The sequence below is a fragment of the Triturus cristatus genome, chromosome 10 (genome assembly GCF_964204655.1).
Source record: "Triturus cristatus chromosome 10, aTriCri1.1, whole genome shotgun sequence".
Lineage (NCBI taxonomy): Eukaryota > Metazoa > Chordata > Amphibia > Caudata > Salamandridae > Triturus > Triturus cristatus.
The window spans coordinates 410,436,188-410,454,638 of record NC_140593.1 but is presented as its reverse complement, the minus strand read 5'-3'; the positions used below and the strand labels follow the sequence as shown (position 1 = coordinate 410,454,638).

General features: G+C 41.9%; 1 protein-coding gene across 1 annotated transcript in view; it reads right to left on the bottom strand.

Moving 5' to 3' along the window:
* The window catches only part of MYO3A (myosin IIIA), a 1,336,625-nt gene that overhangs the window by 1,073,325 nt on the left and 244,849 nt on the right, over positions 1-18,451 (bottom strand). Inside the window, exons 9-10 of the mRNA XM_085630108.1 lie at positions 8,124-8,279; positions 2,355-2,448 (exon numbers count right to left, since the gene is read on the bottom strand). Coding sequence (XP_085486234.1) covers positions 2,355-2,448; positions 8,124-8,279 — 250 coding nt within the window. The remainder of the gene's footprint in view (positions 1-2,354; positions 2,449-8,123; positions 8,280-18,451) is intronic.

Here is an 18,451-nt window from a genome sequence, read left to right as displayed (position 1 = left end):
CGAATGTGCAGGATTTTGACAAGGATTAGGTTCCGGCCGGCGGAGCACGCTTAGATGACGGCCATTCCGCGGCTCAGCAAGCCACGCCCCCATCAACATTAATATTATTTTTAGTTGCAATTTTTTCATTTTTGTAACAAGATTTAAATTGCAACAAGGTAGATGTTTTAATAGGTTTCGCTCCTGCTAAGGCAGTCCAGAGAATAGTGGGATGGAGGAGGAATTGTAAGTTCATAGTCTTTGAAGTTAGAAGTCACAAGTTGTTCTTGGAAAGCTATCTTTTTGTGTTTACACTGACAGTACTTATTTACTGGAAGGTAAGTTTGATGTCCCATTGTGGTTCTAAGCACTGAAATGTAGAGGCTATATGAATGGAGACTATCATTTAGGGAGAACATCAGTTTGTTTTGCAATGCAATATGAAAGATAAATCTCAGGGACTCCAGAATTGTATTCATTGTGATTTAACATGGCATGCAACATAAGACCTATTTGTTAGTGTATTCTCAGAGCTGATCGGCACTCATTTATTTGAAAAGGTTCAAGCGCTTCCATTTTATCTTTGCTTAAGTAAACTACCAGACATATTTTGCATTAAACCCATTTATATTTTATGGAGTATTATTTTGCAGAGTGTTTCGCTGTTCTAATGTAATGCATTCAGTGTCTAATATGTGTTCTTTGGATTCTGAACTCGAGAGATTAATAACAAGACTTGCCCCTAGACAACCAACAAAGAATCACAATAAATACATTCTCTACCAAGACAGGGTAATAGAATACATTTTTTATTTTAGTTTCTTTTTAGTGATGTCTTTTTGTAATGCCATTATTGCAAACATTCAGCTCACGAAGTATGAAACAAAAATTAAAAGTGGTTTATTCTTTCAATGTTATACCAATAGTTTTGTGACTAAATGAAAGTCAATATCAAATGGAAAGAGAAACTTCTATTGTTCCACTGTATTGTTCCTGTTTCCGGTCGACCAAATTCAGGATTTTGGTTTACAAGAAACCTTGCAGGAGTCACAAAGCTCATGATTATTTTTTTTTTCATTGAGAGGGACAGATTCAGCAACCCTTTGCAGCAGCAGGACTCCTCTAGTTGCAGGGCAGCTAGAGGAGAAGTACTGCAAGGCAGCTATGCTGCAAGCCTTTCTTTGAGCCCATCCCATCCACCTGGCAAAGTGCTGGCCTTCGCCTCTCTTGCTTGACCTGGAATTGCGAAGAGTAAGGGGCGTGGCCCATTGACCCCACCATGAGGTGCATCCCGCACTTGTTTGGATGGTGCATGGTCTCTGTTGACACATTAAACCTAGTGACCATGGCAGGGAGGCTAGCTCTGCAAAAGCCTGCTCCAGTATAGTTTACTGCAGAGGATATCTGGAAGCATTAAATTATCAGTCAGATATGTGTCAGGTTTGTTTCCATGCCTTGTGGGAAAAATCTACAATTCAGCTGACTTTGTAATGGTCAAAGTTTCCCAACCCTGTCTGATCACATGAGCATAATGAACATTTCTCACACCCTAGACCAAACATTAGGGCTGTTTTATGAAAAGGTGGATTACCTCACTCACGATAGATCATTAGATCCAATAAACACAAATGTACCTGAATGGGGTCCAGAGAGAGAGACGAGATGCCCCAGCAAAAGATTTTCATCCCCCTGCTAGTTATGATGAAAAGGTCTCATAATCAGTATATTATCCTTGAATGTTCATGAGTATGAACAACTACAGAATTATAGTTCAGTTACTTACATGCAGTCTCTGTGATTTGCCACCGCACCCCCGTATACACCTGCTTCTTTTTAAAGTGTAAATTACACAAAGAAAATTTAACCAGATACATAAATATCTAAGGGAATATATTTCCCACATTTGTGTAACCCCCTCAAATGAAAGGAGCTCAAGTGCAGGAGGCTTCAATGCAAGGATCAAAACTTAACTTTGCTGTTAATCATGGATGTGATGTAGATCTCAAAATAATTTACCACTAGTTTGTCTTAATGGTCAATTTGCAAAGACCAACTATTTCAAAACACTTTTTGTGGAAGAAACAGTCTCTGTCCGATTCATTAAGTATTTGGTTGGTAGATTTTTTAACACCTGTGATGTTCAAAACCAGTTTAGAAGCGGCCTCTTCAGAGAAAACAATGCTGAGGTAACAGTAGGGATTCAAGCATTTTTGTACATGACATAGGAGGATGCTGTACTGAAAACCGATGGATAGAATACTAGAACGAGTGTGCACTCCAAGAAAAGGACTGTTTTAGTGCTCTGACAATTTAAAAAAGAAGGAATGGTAAGAAGAAGCGTGTTAGAACGCTTAAGGTAAGTTTTAATCCCTTACCTCATCAAGTTCTTCCAAGGTAGCCAAATCATCTGCATCCTCATATATCATCGATTTTCGGCAAGTACCTTTTTTAGTATGGATACGTTCATGCCTATAAAGGTAAGATACTGCTGCTCAATAGGTTACAGTTGTATAAATTCACATACAATAGGGTGCTCATTTAGCTAAAAATACTCTACTAACTGTTAAAGTGTTTCATTTATGTTGGCTCATATAAAAAAGTATTTGTATGACTGATGATTGAAAGATGATTCTGACAAAGAAACTTGTCACAGAACACACTGAAGAGATGAGAAACAGGTGTATCCTCACTTTATACAAACAATTAACTGCACGGCAAACATATTGCATGAAATATTTCTGCCCAACCACTCCATTAAAGTCTAGGTTAGTGGATGTGAAGTCAATTCAAATTATCTACAAACATGGTACAGACATTGTAGTGGTATGTGACATAGTAATGTGATATTTTTGTAGGGCAATATTTTCGACCTCAATGAAGTGAAATACAATCGATAATGTCTTCAGGCCCTACGTTAGAGTTTACAACTTCTGCTTTAGCAAAGAGAGACAAATATTGAGGTTAGACTTTGGTATGATTTACTTACTTAACTTCTGTGCCGAAACGTAAGGGCGCCCCAAGAAAACACTATGGACAAATAAATAGTGAGGTACTGTATTTGGAAAAGTTTTTCTTATTCTTGAATATCTAGCATTTGTCATTTGCTCTGGTTCAAGTATCATAAATAGTTGTGGAGCTATGAGAGGACTAAAATACGAAATACAACAATTCACATAATTAAATACTAGTGACGCCGCACATAGGGGGTTAATAAGCTAATCTTTGGTGTAGACTACAAAAATTCATTTGGTTTGTGCTTTTGAGGTTGTTTCTTTAGAGTGATATTTTAGTTACTTAACAATACTATATAGTACAGAATAAATTGCGCATTTTTACAGAGATTCAATATGAATCCAGTTCTGGTGAGTAATAGGACACAGAAAGTTGTTTTAAATATAGTAATTGTTTAGCTTCATACTTCATTTACTGTCACACTGACACCAATGTACTTTTTTTTCAGGCTAGTGAGGTGTTTCAGCTGTGCGTTGCTTATATCTTGTGTGATTTTTAAATTGATTTTTCTGGCTCAGAGATACTAATTTATGGACTTGTGTTGTTTTGGTCCTTAAAGGAATATGGGCTGCATTTAAAAAAAAAAAATTAAAAAAAAGAACTTTTCAGTTTCATTTTTTAAGGGCAGGGCAGGGGTCCCTGAGATCACGGTCTATTTTTAGAGCCACTCACAAAGGGGAAGGAGTCCCCTGGGGACCCCTTCCCATTTGCAAGTAGTTTATCACCCTTCTGTGAAGGGTGAAAAACTGCAACTGTTTTGCGACCGCAATTGCGGTTGCAAAACAGTCATACATAGCTTCAGGAGTCGCTATTAGGAAGGGACGCTAATCCTATTTTGCGGGTCGCAAATTGATTTCCGACTCGCAATATAGGATTAGTAAATAGGCCACACTTTTTTTCTGTCTAAAACCCATTTGCGCCCGCAAAAAATGTTAGTACATCTGGCCCTTAGTTCCTGTTCCACGTCACAGACTCCATACTGCAGGATATTCATCGGTGGCAAGCGTGCACCCTAGGTGGGGATGGTGCTGGAGAAAAAGTATGACCAGGGCTACTGAAATCATGCAGCAGGAGAGGGCTAACTAATGTGGCAGGTTTGACTAAATTATGCGGCAAGAAAAGGCAAATAATGCAGCGTAATGCAGCACATTTTCTGAAAGTATTACTTCATTACTTTGACATTGTTGACACTGTCTGGTCATAGATTGCACCTCATAAGGAACAGTTTAACACCAAGCAATAGCAATAAGTAACAAAAATGCGACCAGACAACCTTTGCAAAGGGCCTTCCACTGTGCAGCAACAGGTGTCACTGAAAATCTTGTAACTTTTGAACGATTTGAGCTAGATAAAAAAGTTTTGTTAACATCTGCAGATTATGCACAGATGGTGCATTATATGACAAAGACAGCAAATCCATAATTATGTGCAAAGCGATGCAGCAGCATGATCGTATAATTGTATGCTGCCATGGATATGACACAGCTCAAGGGCAGGATATGGCTGTGGAGTGAAATACTGTAACGGCCCTGGAACAAGGCAGTGAGCATCTTACACAGAAGAACTGTTCTGATGACTTGGGATGGTGGGTAGAATAATTGAGAAACAGACTAGACCAGGGGTCTTGAATAGGTTGATAATGAGCTATTAACTGCTCTGAAGCTACCCCTGTGTAACTTGCACATGATAGTGGCATGTCAGCTAGTTTGAGAATATGGAGCTGCCCAAATGCTAAGGCAAAACTTTGTGCCTGTTCTTATGGGGAATGGGAAGTGGACAATGTAGGGCCACAAAGTCCACCCCATTTTTCTTTCTTTTCCCATTTTCTTTCTTTCTTCCTGTGCTTTTTTCTTTCTTGGTCTACTTAATTTTTTGTTTTATTTATTCCTCTGTCTGTTTCATTGTTCCTCTTATTTTTTCTTCTTCATCTTTCTCTAATTTCTCACTGTCTTTCTTTATTTTCTCTCCAATTATTCCTATTATCTTTTACTTTCTTCTTCTTATTCCTTCATCTTCCTTTCTTTCATTACTTTGTTTGCCTTTCATTCTTCTTTTCTTTCTTCATATCTTTAAGGAGTACTTAGCTTTCCATGCATTGATTTGTGTGTCTTTACTGCTTGACCTTTATCCTCTTGTGGAGATCACTACAAATATAAGTTTAATCGTAGAGCTCAACGACGCCTGCACATACCTTGCAAACTGAATTATTGCTAATGATCCTAGTTGTAGCATTATCATTATATGCACTGGGACCCTCGTGGTTCTGGGGGGACTCCAAACAAGAACAATTTCATTTGTGGGGAGGTGTTAGGGTGTGGTTAATATTAAGTATGAGATAATGTGCAGTGTGTGAGTGTATGCTGAGGAGTAAAGAAGTGTTTAACAACAGTTCCCATATGGCATAAGTCATCTGCATGCTCCAGGGCTGGGGAAGTCGCTTCATCTGGCGACGAGTAGGTTGATACGTGCTCCGATGAAAACAAGGCTGTTTTCCCTGAAAGTTTGCAATGGTACAGCAAACTGCTTTTACATCCCACATGTGCCTCAAATCACTGCAAAGCAGTCTGCGGCTGGTACATGTGGAGCCAAAGAACTGCTCCATCTCATACAGGGTGTCTCCAATGTTCTAGATCAGTAGAGGAACGCAACAGGGTTGCCCCTTATCTTTAATTCGGTTTGTTCTTGTGGTGGTGTCTTTTACCTGTGTCTTCTGGGAGTTCCATAGCCACCATGGGATCAACCTGGGATATTGTTACATTTTGTTGGCAATATACGCAGATGATGCCATGCTGGTGGTGAGAAAACCTTCAGGATAATTTGTGCCCCATTGTTGATGAAGTTATACATTTTGTCCGGTGGGCGAGTATTCAGATCAACTGTTCAAAACCCATCATAATCAACCTCACAGGTGTCACCACACAGCCCATCCACACCTACCCACTTCAGTGGCAGATGGGGCCTGTCCGCTATCTAGGTATACTCTACCACACAGATCCACAGTCTATCCTTCTGAAGAACTATGGGAAATATGCAGCAGTGCTCAGTGTACAGGTAGATAGGTAGATCACCCTCCCATTATCTCTGGTGGGCAGAAAAGATTTGATGAAGTTTGTAATACTGCTGATGCTATAATGTTCCAGAACATTCTCATTCCATTAAACAAGGGATTTTTCATCCATCTGAATACCCTTATGATCAGACTAGGATGGGAAGGCAAGCAACCAAGACTCAGCTGGAGCAGGTTGTGACTCTCATATGACAGCTGCGGGTTTGCAGCACCTAATTTTTAAGTGTACAAACTGGTGGTCCAGGTGCTGTTCATGCATAATTGGATATATAATAGCTGACACACAACGCAGGTCACTCTGGAAAAGGGGCAGATGCACTCACTCCTAATACAAGAGGCCCCCTACTCCAAGTTTTCTAGGCCTACACAGTGAGGTGCACTGCATGAGCATTGTCCAGATCGGCATTGCTATGCAGCGTTCCTGTGACCTACCCTCCACATAAAAATCAAACACTTCACCCACTCCAGATAGACCGTACCTCCACAACAATGACACAACTTAGTAAGTAACATGTGGTTACATTGGGTGACCTATTCTTAGAGCATAAATTTAAAACCTATCAGGAAAATTAGGGGAAAACTGACTACATGCTCATGGATACCATAACATATGGGACGCTTTCTCGTGCATCTCACCTGCTCTACAGGACGTTTCCTAAAGAACCATGCTAATATGTCTGCATATGTATTTTTATATCACCAATGGCTATCTAAGAATCTATTATGTTTGTTTAGAGCTCTTTAAATTGCGAGAATTTTCACTTAAGATTGTCTGAGATATGTTTTACCTAGTGCCCATATCTTGACCATGGCTCATAAATGTTATAATAAAATCCTTCCTGTGAAGGGAGGTTTTAGGTTGTGTGTTTAAGCGTCATTCATCAGACCGGAACTTTTATACATTGACACATTCTACATATAATTTAGTTTTAAGAAACTTTGGATCTCAATTAGAATTTGGAGCGAATTCAGAATACTCCATTTTATGGCAGATGCTCTAAATATGGAATAGAAACAACGTGCTTAAATTTCCTCCACAATACAGTCCCTAAAGTGGAGGAAATTAAGCCTGCAGATCTTACTCCGTTACTTAAGGCATATTTATCAAAAGTTCATGCAACATACAGCAGCAAGCAAAGTTTCTGCATTGCATTATCAGGAGAAGACTGAAGAGTGCCATATCTACTAAGATATAGCACACTTCAGCTCTCTCCCTGCACTGGTGCATTTGAGCAGGACCGGACTGGCCATAGTGGGCCCCGGGCGTTTCCCTGGTGGGCCGCCAGGTTAGGGGCTGGTTTTGGACCCCTGGGGGGCTGTTTTTGTTACCGAAGGCCAGTTTTGCTATATCGTACATCTGTAACAAAAGCAGCAGCGGTGAGACGGGAGTGGTGCTCCAAGAAGCACCTCCACCCGGGGGCTAGCCGAACTGTTTGACAGGCTGTTTTCAGTTCCCAGTCTGGTCATGCATTTGATGATGCATTCCCCCATGCGACACCATTGATCCATGGTGCAAGGGTGTCTTCTTTACAAGCAGGATTGAAAGAGGAAAGGACAAGGGGGAAAAATATATTTCTCCTTGTTACGCCTCTCTGTGGTAGGTGTACCAATGTCACGCAATTTCAACTTTACATACCATAGTAAATCTGGAATTGCGTGAAATCAATGGGTGGATGCACAGGAACACCCATGCTCTACACATGGAATTCCTAACACTGAGAAATGTAACACAACGCAGTGCACTCTGATGCATTGCGTTTCATTTCTTTACAAAGCCACACAAATCAGGCCTTGCATGGCTCTGTAAATTCCAAATAAGCCTTTACTTTGCCATGCATGGTGCAAGGGCTCAGGCTTGGCAAATGTGGGCATCCAGCAACTGGAGAGAGATTTTTCTTTTCATCCCTAAACTCTAAATGAGACCCTTACTCCCCCACCCAGCTGTGCTAATTATTTCCTTCCTTTTGGCAGCTGTGAGTGCTACTAGGGCCTAATTGAAATATCTAATGTGGTGAAAATTGCCTTTTGTTTAATGGTACTTTTCACAGTGTAAGCAGAAAGGTACCTTTTCTTTTCCGTTATTCCCATTTGCAGGTGGACATCAATAAACTCCATCAGTTGTTTTTGTAAGGCCTTTTCTTTGCCTTCAACCTGCTTAACGAATGGGTGCTGTAAAAGGTCACACACTGTTGGCCGCTTCTCAAAATCTTTTATTAAGCATCTGTAATAACAGAAAAAAACTAGAATTAATTTGAAGCACCTTACATGTCGTCAACATCTAAGACATTGATTTACTCTTGAAAATGAAATACACATTAATTTCCTTCGGTGTTTTATTAACATTAGCAGCACTCACAGTAAAATGCATACATATCATAGAAATAAAAACTAAAGAAATCTGACAAAATGGTGTGTGGTTAAAATAGAGCTCCCAAATGAATCACATAAGGAAGGAATCAAAAAGGAAGGTGTTTATCTTCTTCGTGACCCGAGAATACCCATGGGTAATATGTAATGGAGGTGGCAGGGAGTGGGGAGTGTTCTAGTTACTTACCAGTCATTCTTATTGCATCGAATCTAGACTTCCATTTCCTAGTCCTATCATTTGGGTGAGTGTCCTCAATCAAAGACAGGGTACCAAAACTTCTCCTTTAAAAGCCTATTTTTCACTGGTTACCTCTTTAGCCCCAGTAAACTTGGCTTTACCCTCACATCCAATAATACCAAGGAGAGAGGGAGACCCAAGGTGAGAGAGGGTACGATCTACGCGTTAGGACCAAGATGTCTAGATTCAAGTCATTGCCATCTCATCTTACTTCCTCATCCCTGCCCTAATACTTGAGGATTTACCAAACTAAGGGCAGATGTACTTAACTCTTTTGCGGTGGTACACACTGCAGTTTGTAAAATCAGAGCCTTTGCACCCACAAACTAGGTTTTCCTAAAGTACAAATCCAATTTTAGCAGTCAGTAAACTTTCACAAGTTCCTAAACTGTGATTCTGAATCGTTACTGAAATGCAGTTTGGAAAGGGGCATGTTGTGGGTATCGCTTCCAAACCGCAATTCTGTAACTTATGTCACAATGGTTTGCAAGTGAAATTCCTGTTGCAAACCAATTAAAAGTTTTAGACTCCAATGATGTGGTGTAGTACATGGAGAAAAGGGAAAGGGTCCACTTTGGACCCTTTCACATTTGCAAATTGGTGTACAAGTTTCAAGGGAGAAGGCAAAAGGTATTTTTTTGGGATTGTTATTTTTCTAAATGGCCCCATTTACTTTAAAGAAAAAGAGCTTCTTTCAAAAGTCTTTTTGGACAAAAAAAAAAAAGCAATCACCAGGATGGTGGTCTCCAGTCTTTGAGTAAGGACACTCACTCAAATGTTAGGATTGGGAAGTGGAAGGCAGATGAGATGGTAATGAAGTACATGCCCCAGTGAAGCACCTTTCAAACTTCTTCAGTAGACAGTATTTAGGCGATTCCAGTCAGATGATAGATTCACTACTGTAGTATTGTGTGAGTTTCTAATTACAGAACCCTTGCAGCTCCTGATGGACTCTGTAGAACTGTGACAAACATTTAGAGCATAGTGAAGTGAATGCAGGTCTAGACTATTGAGTTTGTGGTTGCCCACAGAAGAATAAAGACGTGTTATGCTAATGTCCATGTGTGGTGTAGTCATTGGCGAGTACCCGGGCTTGGAAGGATGCTACAACTAGCAACGAGTAAGTACCCCGAAGATCGACAGTGCTCTCCCAGAGAGATTGCCATGATCCAGCAAACTGCTCATGCGTCCCATGTGTGCCTCCTTCGAACTGAAAAAAAAAAAAGTTTACACATCGTTCCCCGAGGACAAGCTGGGAATGCTGCAAAGAAAGGTACTGTGCTTCTATGCAGCTTAAAGCCTTACATTTATACAGACTGAGAAAGCTGTAGGCGGATGCAACCATGTTTTGAAAGAGCAGCAAAGTGCAAGATAATGCTGCAAACAGAAGCGTTGCAAGGCAGAGATCTACCAGGTGTCAGACAACACAAAGGGATGACTAAAGGCAAAGGAACACAAGAAACAGTCAACTGCTTACCAGTGTTGATTAATGAGTCATCATGTCACAGCACTGGAGGGAAGGGCCCCAGAGGATGCATCCAGGGTTGTGCTTGTGGAGTAGTCTATACTCGCAGTAGCACACCACTAAAGCTGCTAAGTGGGGCATAGAATAACTCCAAAAGTCCCCGAAGTTCAGGAAGCTGTGGGCGGCCATTGGAATTGTGAAAGTTTGTTTTTCCAATGGAGACCAAGAAAGGGGTCACGTTTCCTTTCAGTATCAAAGATGATCCAGAGGCTAACACGTTGCAAAGCCTCAGAAATGGTTTGCATAAACAAGATTACCCAGCAGCATCGGAAAGAACTCTACTCTCCCCATCAGTACATTCCACCAATGGTTACAATGCTGCCGTCTTCTTAAAACCACCACTACTATTCAATACTGCCAAAAAGCTGAATATTGGCAACAGGTGGACTGCCTGGATAGAGAAACTTGATTTCATTGATCTGATTGAAGAGGTAGATAACAAGAACATTATCAAGTTCCTTAATTATCTTGCTGGTGAAGGTGTAAAAGAACTAAAAACAAATGCTTCAGGCTGACAAAATGACATACAGTCAAATTAAAGCAGCCTTGAATTTCAAGTTAAATCCAATGCCAAATATAGATTACAAAAGGTACAAATTCAGTCTAGAATGACCGAAAGCCAGTGAGATAATCAGCAGATTTGTTGAGAGACTGGATACACTCCTCAAACACCAAGTTCAGTTAATTTAATGATGAGGAAGCTAAGTGCCTAAGACTGATTGACTGATGTTTGTCAGAGTCATTCTGACGACGAATGCTGAGAGGAACTCTTAGTCTGAATCGGGTTTTCATGGCTGGCAAAGCTGAAGAGCGTACAAATCGATAAGCTGCTGACATGAATGTGAAAAGCAATCCATGGCACAAGGCCGAAGGTTGCAGGGTGAATTCTCCACAGAAAAAGAAGTTGTGTTTCAGGTGTGGATTTTTGTTTCATCAGCGAGGTAAATGACCCCCCATTGGGAAAATTTGCAAAGGCTGTGGAAAAGAGAGCCATTTTGTAATGGTTTGGTAGGCGAAGGAAAAAGTAAGTGCTTCACGGCGCAAAGACAAAATGACTGCCCAATTGTTCCAGAAGTAACGTTCAACATGTGCCCATAAGGTTAAGCGACCACATCAGCTGAGGCAAATACACACCAAGCTAAGTCGATCGTCATTCGTCAAACAGTTCTTCAGTCTCAATGTCAAGTGAAAGAGAAGAAAATGGTTGTGCTATGTTGATGTCTACCTCAGAGAGAAGTGCTCATGTCGGACTGGCCGCATGCGAGGAAAAACACCGGTGCAAGGGAAATCAACATGAGAAAGCACCAAAGTCATTCAAACGTTGTCCAAAAATCCCCCCCTAAAGGTCAAAGGTTGTTCAATACCTTTCATTATCGATAGTGGTGCATCAATAAATATTTTGCCTGAGGAGAAATGTAATGAACTGTCGCTATTACCCCGACTTTCGTCATCGAAAGCTTAAGTGTATACGTGGGTTGCATCGACACCACTAAAAATTCAAGGTTCATTTGTAGCAACAATGAAGCATAAGAAAACGAAGGTACAAGTACCCATTCATGTACATCAAGGTACGACGTCAAGCATCTGTTTACTCCACTTCAGCACAGCTGTTGATATGGGACTGATATCTGTGAACTATAACATAAATGTACACCAAAAAATAGTAAGTCAATTCCCTTAATTGTTTCACGGGTTGGGAAAATGCAAGACTATGAAAGTATAGTTACACATTAATGAGGATGCCCGTACTATTGTGTAAAGACACAGACAAATTGGAGAGGTGTGGTGCAGCGGCCAGGGCAGCTGACTTCGGAGCACAGGGCTCACGGTTCGATCCCCGGCTCCGGCGGCAGCTCAGCTCAGCACCCTGTGACTCTGGGCAATAGCTCACTTAATTTCCACAACGGCCCCCAGTGCCTTGAGACCTGTAAGGGTGAGTAGTTTGCGCTTTAAAAATACACATTTACAAATTGTCTTTCACTTACAAGAAGCTCTGGAAAAGGAACTTGAATCCTTCCTCAAACACAAAATCATTGAGCATTCCACTGGTCTGACTCCATGGATTTCTCCCATAATGGCAGTTCCCAAAAAGGACAGTGAAGGAGCTGTACGCATCTGCATGGATATGCATCAAGCGAACAAAGCAATTGAAATACAATGGCATCCAGATCTGCACAATGCTGACAAGGTAACACAATTGAATGGTGCAAAGGTATTCTCTCACCTTGATCTGAATAAAGGATATCATCAGTTGGAATTATGCTGGTCAAAAAAGACTTTTGAACTGCAGGTACATTACAGCCTTTTCTAAACATGTTGATCCGTTCCATTACAAAAGATTACATTTTTGTGTGTCATCAGCTGCAGGGAGATTTCAAGGTGCCATTCGAAGTATCATACAGCCTATCATGAATGCTTCCAATTACAGTGATGACGTATTATTTTTCAGAGCCACCCAGCAGGAGTATGACAAAGCTCTCACGCAAGTATATCATTTACTAGCTGATGCTGGTTTAACTTTGAATGCTGGTAAATAGGAGTTCCATAAGACAAAGTTAAAAAATTTTGGCCACATCTTTTTCTGAAGGGGGTATAACACCCGATCCAGCTAAAGAGCAAAGGTTGTCAACTGCAAGATTCCCCCACTAGATGTTTTCATTTAACGCTTATTCCTTGGTATGGCCAGATATTGCTCTAGATACATACAAGATTTTGCCACTGCCAGTGCGCCATTAAGAGACTTGATGAAAAAGAATCTTTCCTTTCTTTGGTCCCAATAATGTGAGCAAAGCATTCAGAAAACCAAACAAGCTAACGAGATTCTACTGAAATGGTATACTTTCATCCAAAGATTCATACTGAGTTTGTTGTTGATGCTAGCCCTGTCGGGTGAGGTGCCATTCTTGCACAGCACAGCAGACTCTCAAATACTCAAAGATGTATTGTGGCATATGCAAGTCGAAGTTTGTCCCAAACTGAATGTGCTTATACACAACCTGAGAAAGTAAGCTTAGCAGTGGTGCAGGCTTGTGAACATTTCCACATATTTTTGTATGGGAAGTCTTTCACACTTGTGACAGACCCTCAAGCATTGTTGATCATCTTTGGCAATCCAAGGCAAAAATGTCTCTGCACATATAACGTTGGGGTCTGCGATTGCAAGAATGAAACTACACCATCATGCATCATCCAGGGAAAGATCAGAATCTTTCTGAGTACTTCTCATAAGTGACTCTACAGTGTCTTTGCACACATTCTTAAATGCTGGAGCCTACATCAATTTCATAGTGAAATCAAGCACTGCCATTTAGTTGGAACGAATTGTGACTCTCACGAGTCACGATAGTGACATGCCTAAACTGAAAGACATTATTACAGATCAGTCTTCATACCAGCACTATTGACCTCTTACCAGTAAAAGTGAATACCAGAAGTTTGACATTTTTAAATATTAACTGTCCGTGACTCAGGAAGGTATTATTCTAAGAGGTTCGAGAATTGTTATTCCGGAGAGTCTCTGACAATGGATAATTTTAGTGGTCAATGAAAAACATTGTGGAATTGTTGCCATCAAATGAGCTCTCCAAGACTGAGTCGTGCATCCAAAATCTCGATGAGAGAGTTGAAAGAGAATTAAAAGGCTGTCATATATGCAACTGCTTGTCATCAAAAACCACTCAATGCACCTTAAATATGTTGGAATTTCCAACTCATGCACAGGAAATAATTGAAGTTGGCTTCCTTGGTCCTCTTAACAACGGAGATAACCTGATGGTGATCATTGATGAATACTCCTATTTTCCCTTGATAGATGATCTCTCATCTATCGCTCAAGGAAGAGTCCTTGAGAGATAAGGTGGCATCTTTAAGATATGGGGTGTTCCTGAGATTGTAAAATCAGACAATGCCCCACCTTTTAGCAGTCAAGAATTCAGAGACTTTCTCAGTCATATTAATGTGAAACATCAGAAGAGCAGACCTCTTTGGCCACAGGCCAATTGCTTTGTCAAATGTTTCAGGAGTACTATTGGGAAAGCTGTCTAGATTCCTGTACTAGATAGCTTGACCTTAAGACTGTCTGAAATTCGACTCTTCAAGCTTACCATTCGACTACTCACGCAACCACAGAAGAAAGCCCTGCAACCTTGATGCTCAGAGGAGCAATGACAACAAAGTTACCTCAATGGACCAACAGAAGACGATACATTAAAGAAGAGACCCACATGAAAGACTTGGATCATAAGAGGGAAAATGAGGCCTATGAAGACAAGCATCAACATGAGAAAAAGGTTACATTTCCTAGAGGAGATCGGGTGCTTGTCTATCAGCAGAGAAAACAAAAGTCTGATGCTCCTTTCAATGCTGAACAGGTTCATCTTGTAACCAGTAACGGACATATGGTGACTGCCCAACATCCTCAGAAGTCCATTAGTGGGATTCCTTGCATTTCCGACATGAGGCTCATAGTTTGTCAGGTACTGATGTCACTGTAGAGACTGGGTCTGAAAGGATGCATGAAGAACCCTTGAGTGCTGCTGCTTCTACATCATTGTTAGAACCGGGATCCCTAGTTGGCCGAGGTAGGTACCTTAGGCCAAGTAGGGACCCTCGCTTCCAAGTCGGGGAAAGGAAGGACATCTTCTCAGATAAAGCCTGCTCACCCCCTTGGTAGCTTGGCACGAGCAGCCAGGCTTATCTTCAAGGCAAATGTGTAAAGTATTTGAAATCACACTCCCAGTGACCCAATGGTGACACCACAAAAGGACTCCACACAAGTTTCATATAAAAACAAGTATAAGTTTATATAAAAAGATATACGATGAGACCACACGATAAATTTCCAACGTATGCACATTTGTAATATACCTCCTGGCTGGTTATTAGGCCAGCCAGCTCTTGTAAGTTCTGGCAGTATTAATGAGCAATTCTAGGTGATCCTATGCAGTCCTAATGCAATGCTATGCAGTTCCTAATGCAAGAATCAGGCACTTTGCAATGTAAAAATAATGCAGTTTGTGATGCAAACTAATGCAATGCGTAATACAACAATCAGGCAGTTCGTTATGCAGAAATAATGCAATGCGTAATGCAACAATCAGGTAGTTCGTTCTGCAAACTAGTGCAATGCGTAATACAACAATCAGGTAGTTCGTAATGCAGAATTAATGCAATGCGTAATACTCTCCAGCACCGATCACATTGCTTCAGACAGTCTCTCCGCCCCTCGTACTGACTCGCGATCAGTTTTCGTCAACATATGCCCCCAACACAGGTCTGGTGTAAACCACAGTGCAACTCCTCCCTCTGGCCCCAGTACTGCCACTCCTTGGCAAGTACGGGCCGCGATCCGAGCTGTAACAGAGGCTTGCGCTACAAGAAGGGGAGAGGCCGAGAGCGTCCCTCTCAGAGCCCGCACCCCACCCTAGGCGCCGACACACGTTACCTGGGGGGTACGACCTCTCTCTCCTCTCCGCCTCTCACGACTTGGGGCTCCGATGCAACTAGGTTGATTCCGGGCCAATGACGATAACAAAGATCTCAGGCTGCAACAGGGCACACACACGCAGCGTCGCTAAGACTCCCTTGAGCCTCGGTTGTGCACGGTCACAGGGCAATCCTCCCAAAGGTCTCAGGCTGCACGAAGCACACGCACATAGGGTCGCTGAGACTCACTTGAGTTCCAGGTGCCCACGATCACAGGGCAATCCTCACGAAGGTCTCAGGCTGCACGAAGCACACAGCGTCGCTGAGACTCACTTGGACTCCTGGCACCCACGATCATAGGGCAATTCTTTCAAGGGTCTCAGGCTGCAAAAAGCACACACACACACACACAGCGTTGCTGAGACACATTTGACTTCTGGTGTGCACAGTCACAGGGCAATCCTCACGAAGGTCTCAGGCTGCACAAAGCACACGCACACAGCGTCATTGAGACTCGCTTGGACTCCAGGTGCCCACAATCACAGAGCACGGCTTACGAAGGTCTCAGGCTGCACGAAGCACATGCACACAGCGTCGCTGAGACACTTCTGGAAACGTTTGTGTTCTTGAGTTTCACAACAGAGAGCCAGCTCACCTCGGGCCCTTGGGGTTAAGTTACTTCAGGACACAGCACAGCAAAGTCTTTTCAAGCAGGGGGACACAGCACACAGCAAAGTCCCTTTAGCCTCTTCCTTGGTTAAAGTAGCAAACTGCAGGCCAGCCTCAGAACACAGAGCAAGGGTCAGTCCTTTCCTTCAGGCTATTCAGCTGTTTCTTCCTTGGCAGAGGTTCCTCTTGACCACAAAGTAGTTTCGATCCTTTTCAGTCTTGATCAATCCAATTCCAACGTTCAGGGGTTTTAGCTCTCATAGTTATACCCCTCAAAGTCTTTGAAGTCTTTGTGTTCAGGGGGGCACTGACCCCTTTCTAAACCAGTTCTGGGTGTCTCCCTGACAGGGACACCTTATTCCTTTGATAGTGGGGGTCTGGATCCTTAATCACTCAGCAGGGGATGGAGCCATTGTTTTATGGCTGCAGCCCAGGCCTCTTCACCTCCAGGGGCTACTCCTCCCCCCTACACTCCAGATGCAGGTCAGCCTGTTGCTGTCTCACCGCCTCCCCTGGGTCAAGACATTCCCCAGATCCTATCACTTTCAGATCCAGACAGTCAATCCACAACCAGGCAGAGACACACAGAAATGTTGAAGCACAAAAACCAGCCACTTCTAAAAGAGTGGTTTCTAAACACACAATGCAAAACCCACCTTCACAAAAAGATGTGTTATTAAATTGTGAGTTCAGACATACTAAACTTCACCTCTCCATCTTAAGCCTTTGGGAAGATAGGCTGGAAATATTTTACACAGCCTCCCCATTCTGTCCTATGGGCAAGATGGCCTTGCAACTGTGAAAAATGAAATAGAGAGTATTTCACTGTCAGGACATGGTACACACCTCTGTACATGTCCTACCTTTCACATACACTGCACCCTGCCCAGGGGGTACCTTGGGCCTACCATAGGGGTGTCTGGTGTGCATAGAAAGGGAAGGGTAAGGCCTGGCAAGTGGGTGCACTTATCAGGACAACATGGCAGTTTAACAAACTGCAAGCAGGCACTGCAGTGGCAGGCCTGAGTTCTCTCTCTAAGGCTACTTGTGTGGTTGGCACAATTAGTGCTGCAGGCCCACTAGTAGCATTTGCATTACCAGTCCTGGCACACATAGTGCACTTTACTAGGGACTTTACTAGTAAGGCAAACATACTAATCCTAGACAACCAACTACCATTTCACTTTACAGAGGGAGCACTTGCACTTTGACACTGATCAGCAGTGGCAAAGTGACCAAAGCGTCTAAGTTGGCAACACCATGTCAGAAAAAAGGTGTAGGGGAAAAGCAAAAAGTTTAAGGAACTTTAGCCAAAAAGGGCCAAGTTCAACTATCATCAACACCAGTCAAGGACACTTCTACTGTCAGTCCCCAGTTTCCGAAGACACGGTTGGGACATATGATCAAAGCTCCATGAAGGTTCAGTGAAGTGCTATTATTCTGTTTATTTTTTTTAAAATGTTTAATTTTTTATTTAACAGAGTAGATGCAGTGTCTTGTGAGTTTGAAATGATGGCACCCTTGTGTCTCCAGATGGACTCCTTAGAACTGTGACATAAGCATTTAGACTGTAGTGAAGTAAAATCAGGTCTAGTATGTTGCATTCACAGTTGCATGAATGAGAATAAAAACATGTTATACTAAGCTCCGTGTGTGGTGTATTCATTGGTGAATAATCATGCTGGGGAGGACACTACAGCTACTGGGATCGTAGTCACCAGAAATCTTCAGCTTCTGAGGAAAGCCTGAAGACGGTTCATGTAAATCTGTTCAAAATGTATAATAGTTGGTTCTGATATTACGTCACGCAACTGATGAATGTTGGTGATGAAATAGAAAGGGAATGTTTAGCCTTCACCACACATTAATTCAGTCAAAGAAGAATATGTAACTAGTACATAGGCAACAGTGTTAAAAGCGAGGCTTTGAGAAACGTGCCCCCTGGCCACATCAATATGGTTACATCATACCGTGCATTCCTGCAAGGACGAGATTAGAAATCGCATGAATGTGGATCTGATAAAATTAATAAAACCTGCAGAAAGGTAATATTGTGGTATGGTTTTATGAAACAATATCAGCACAAAAATATCACAATTCTTATATATTGGTGTAAAAATATGTACATCAAAAGATAGACTTTAGATACCTATATTGTAAAAGCCAATGC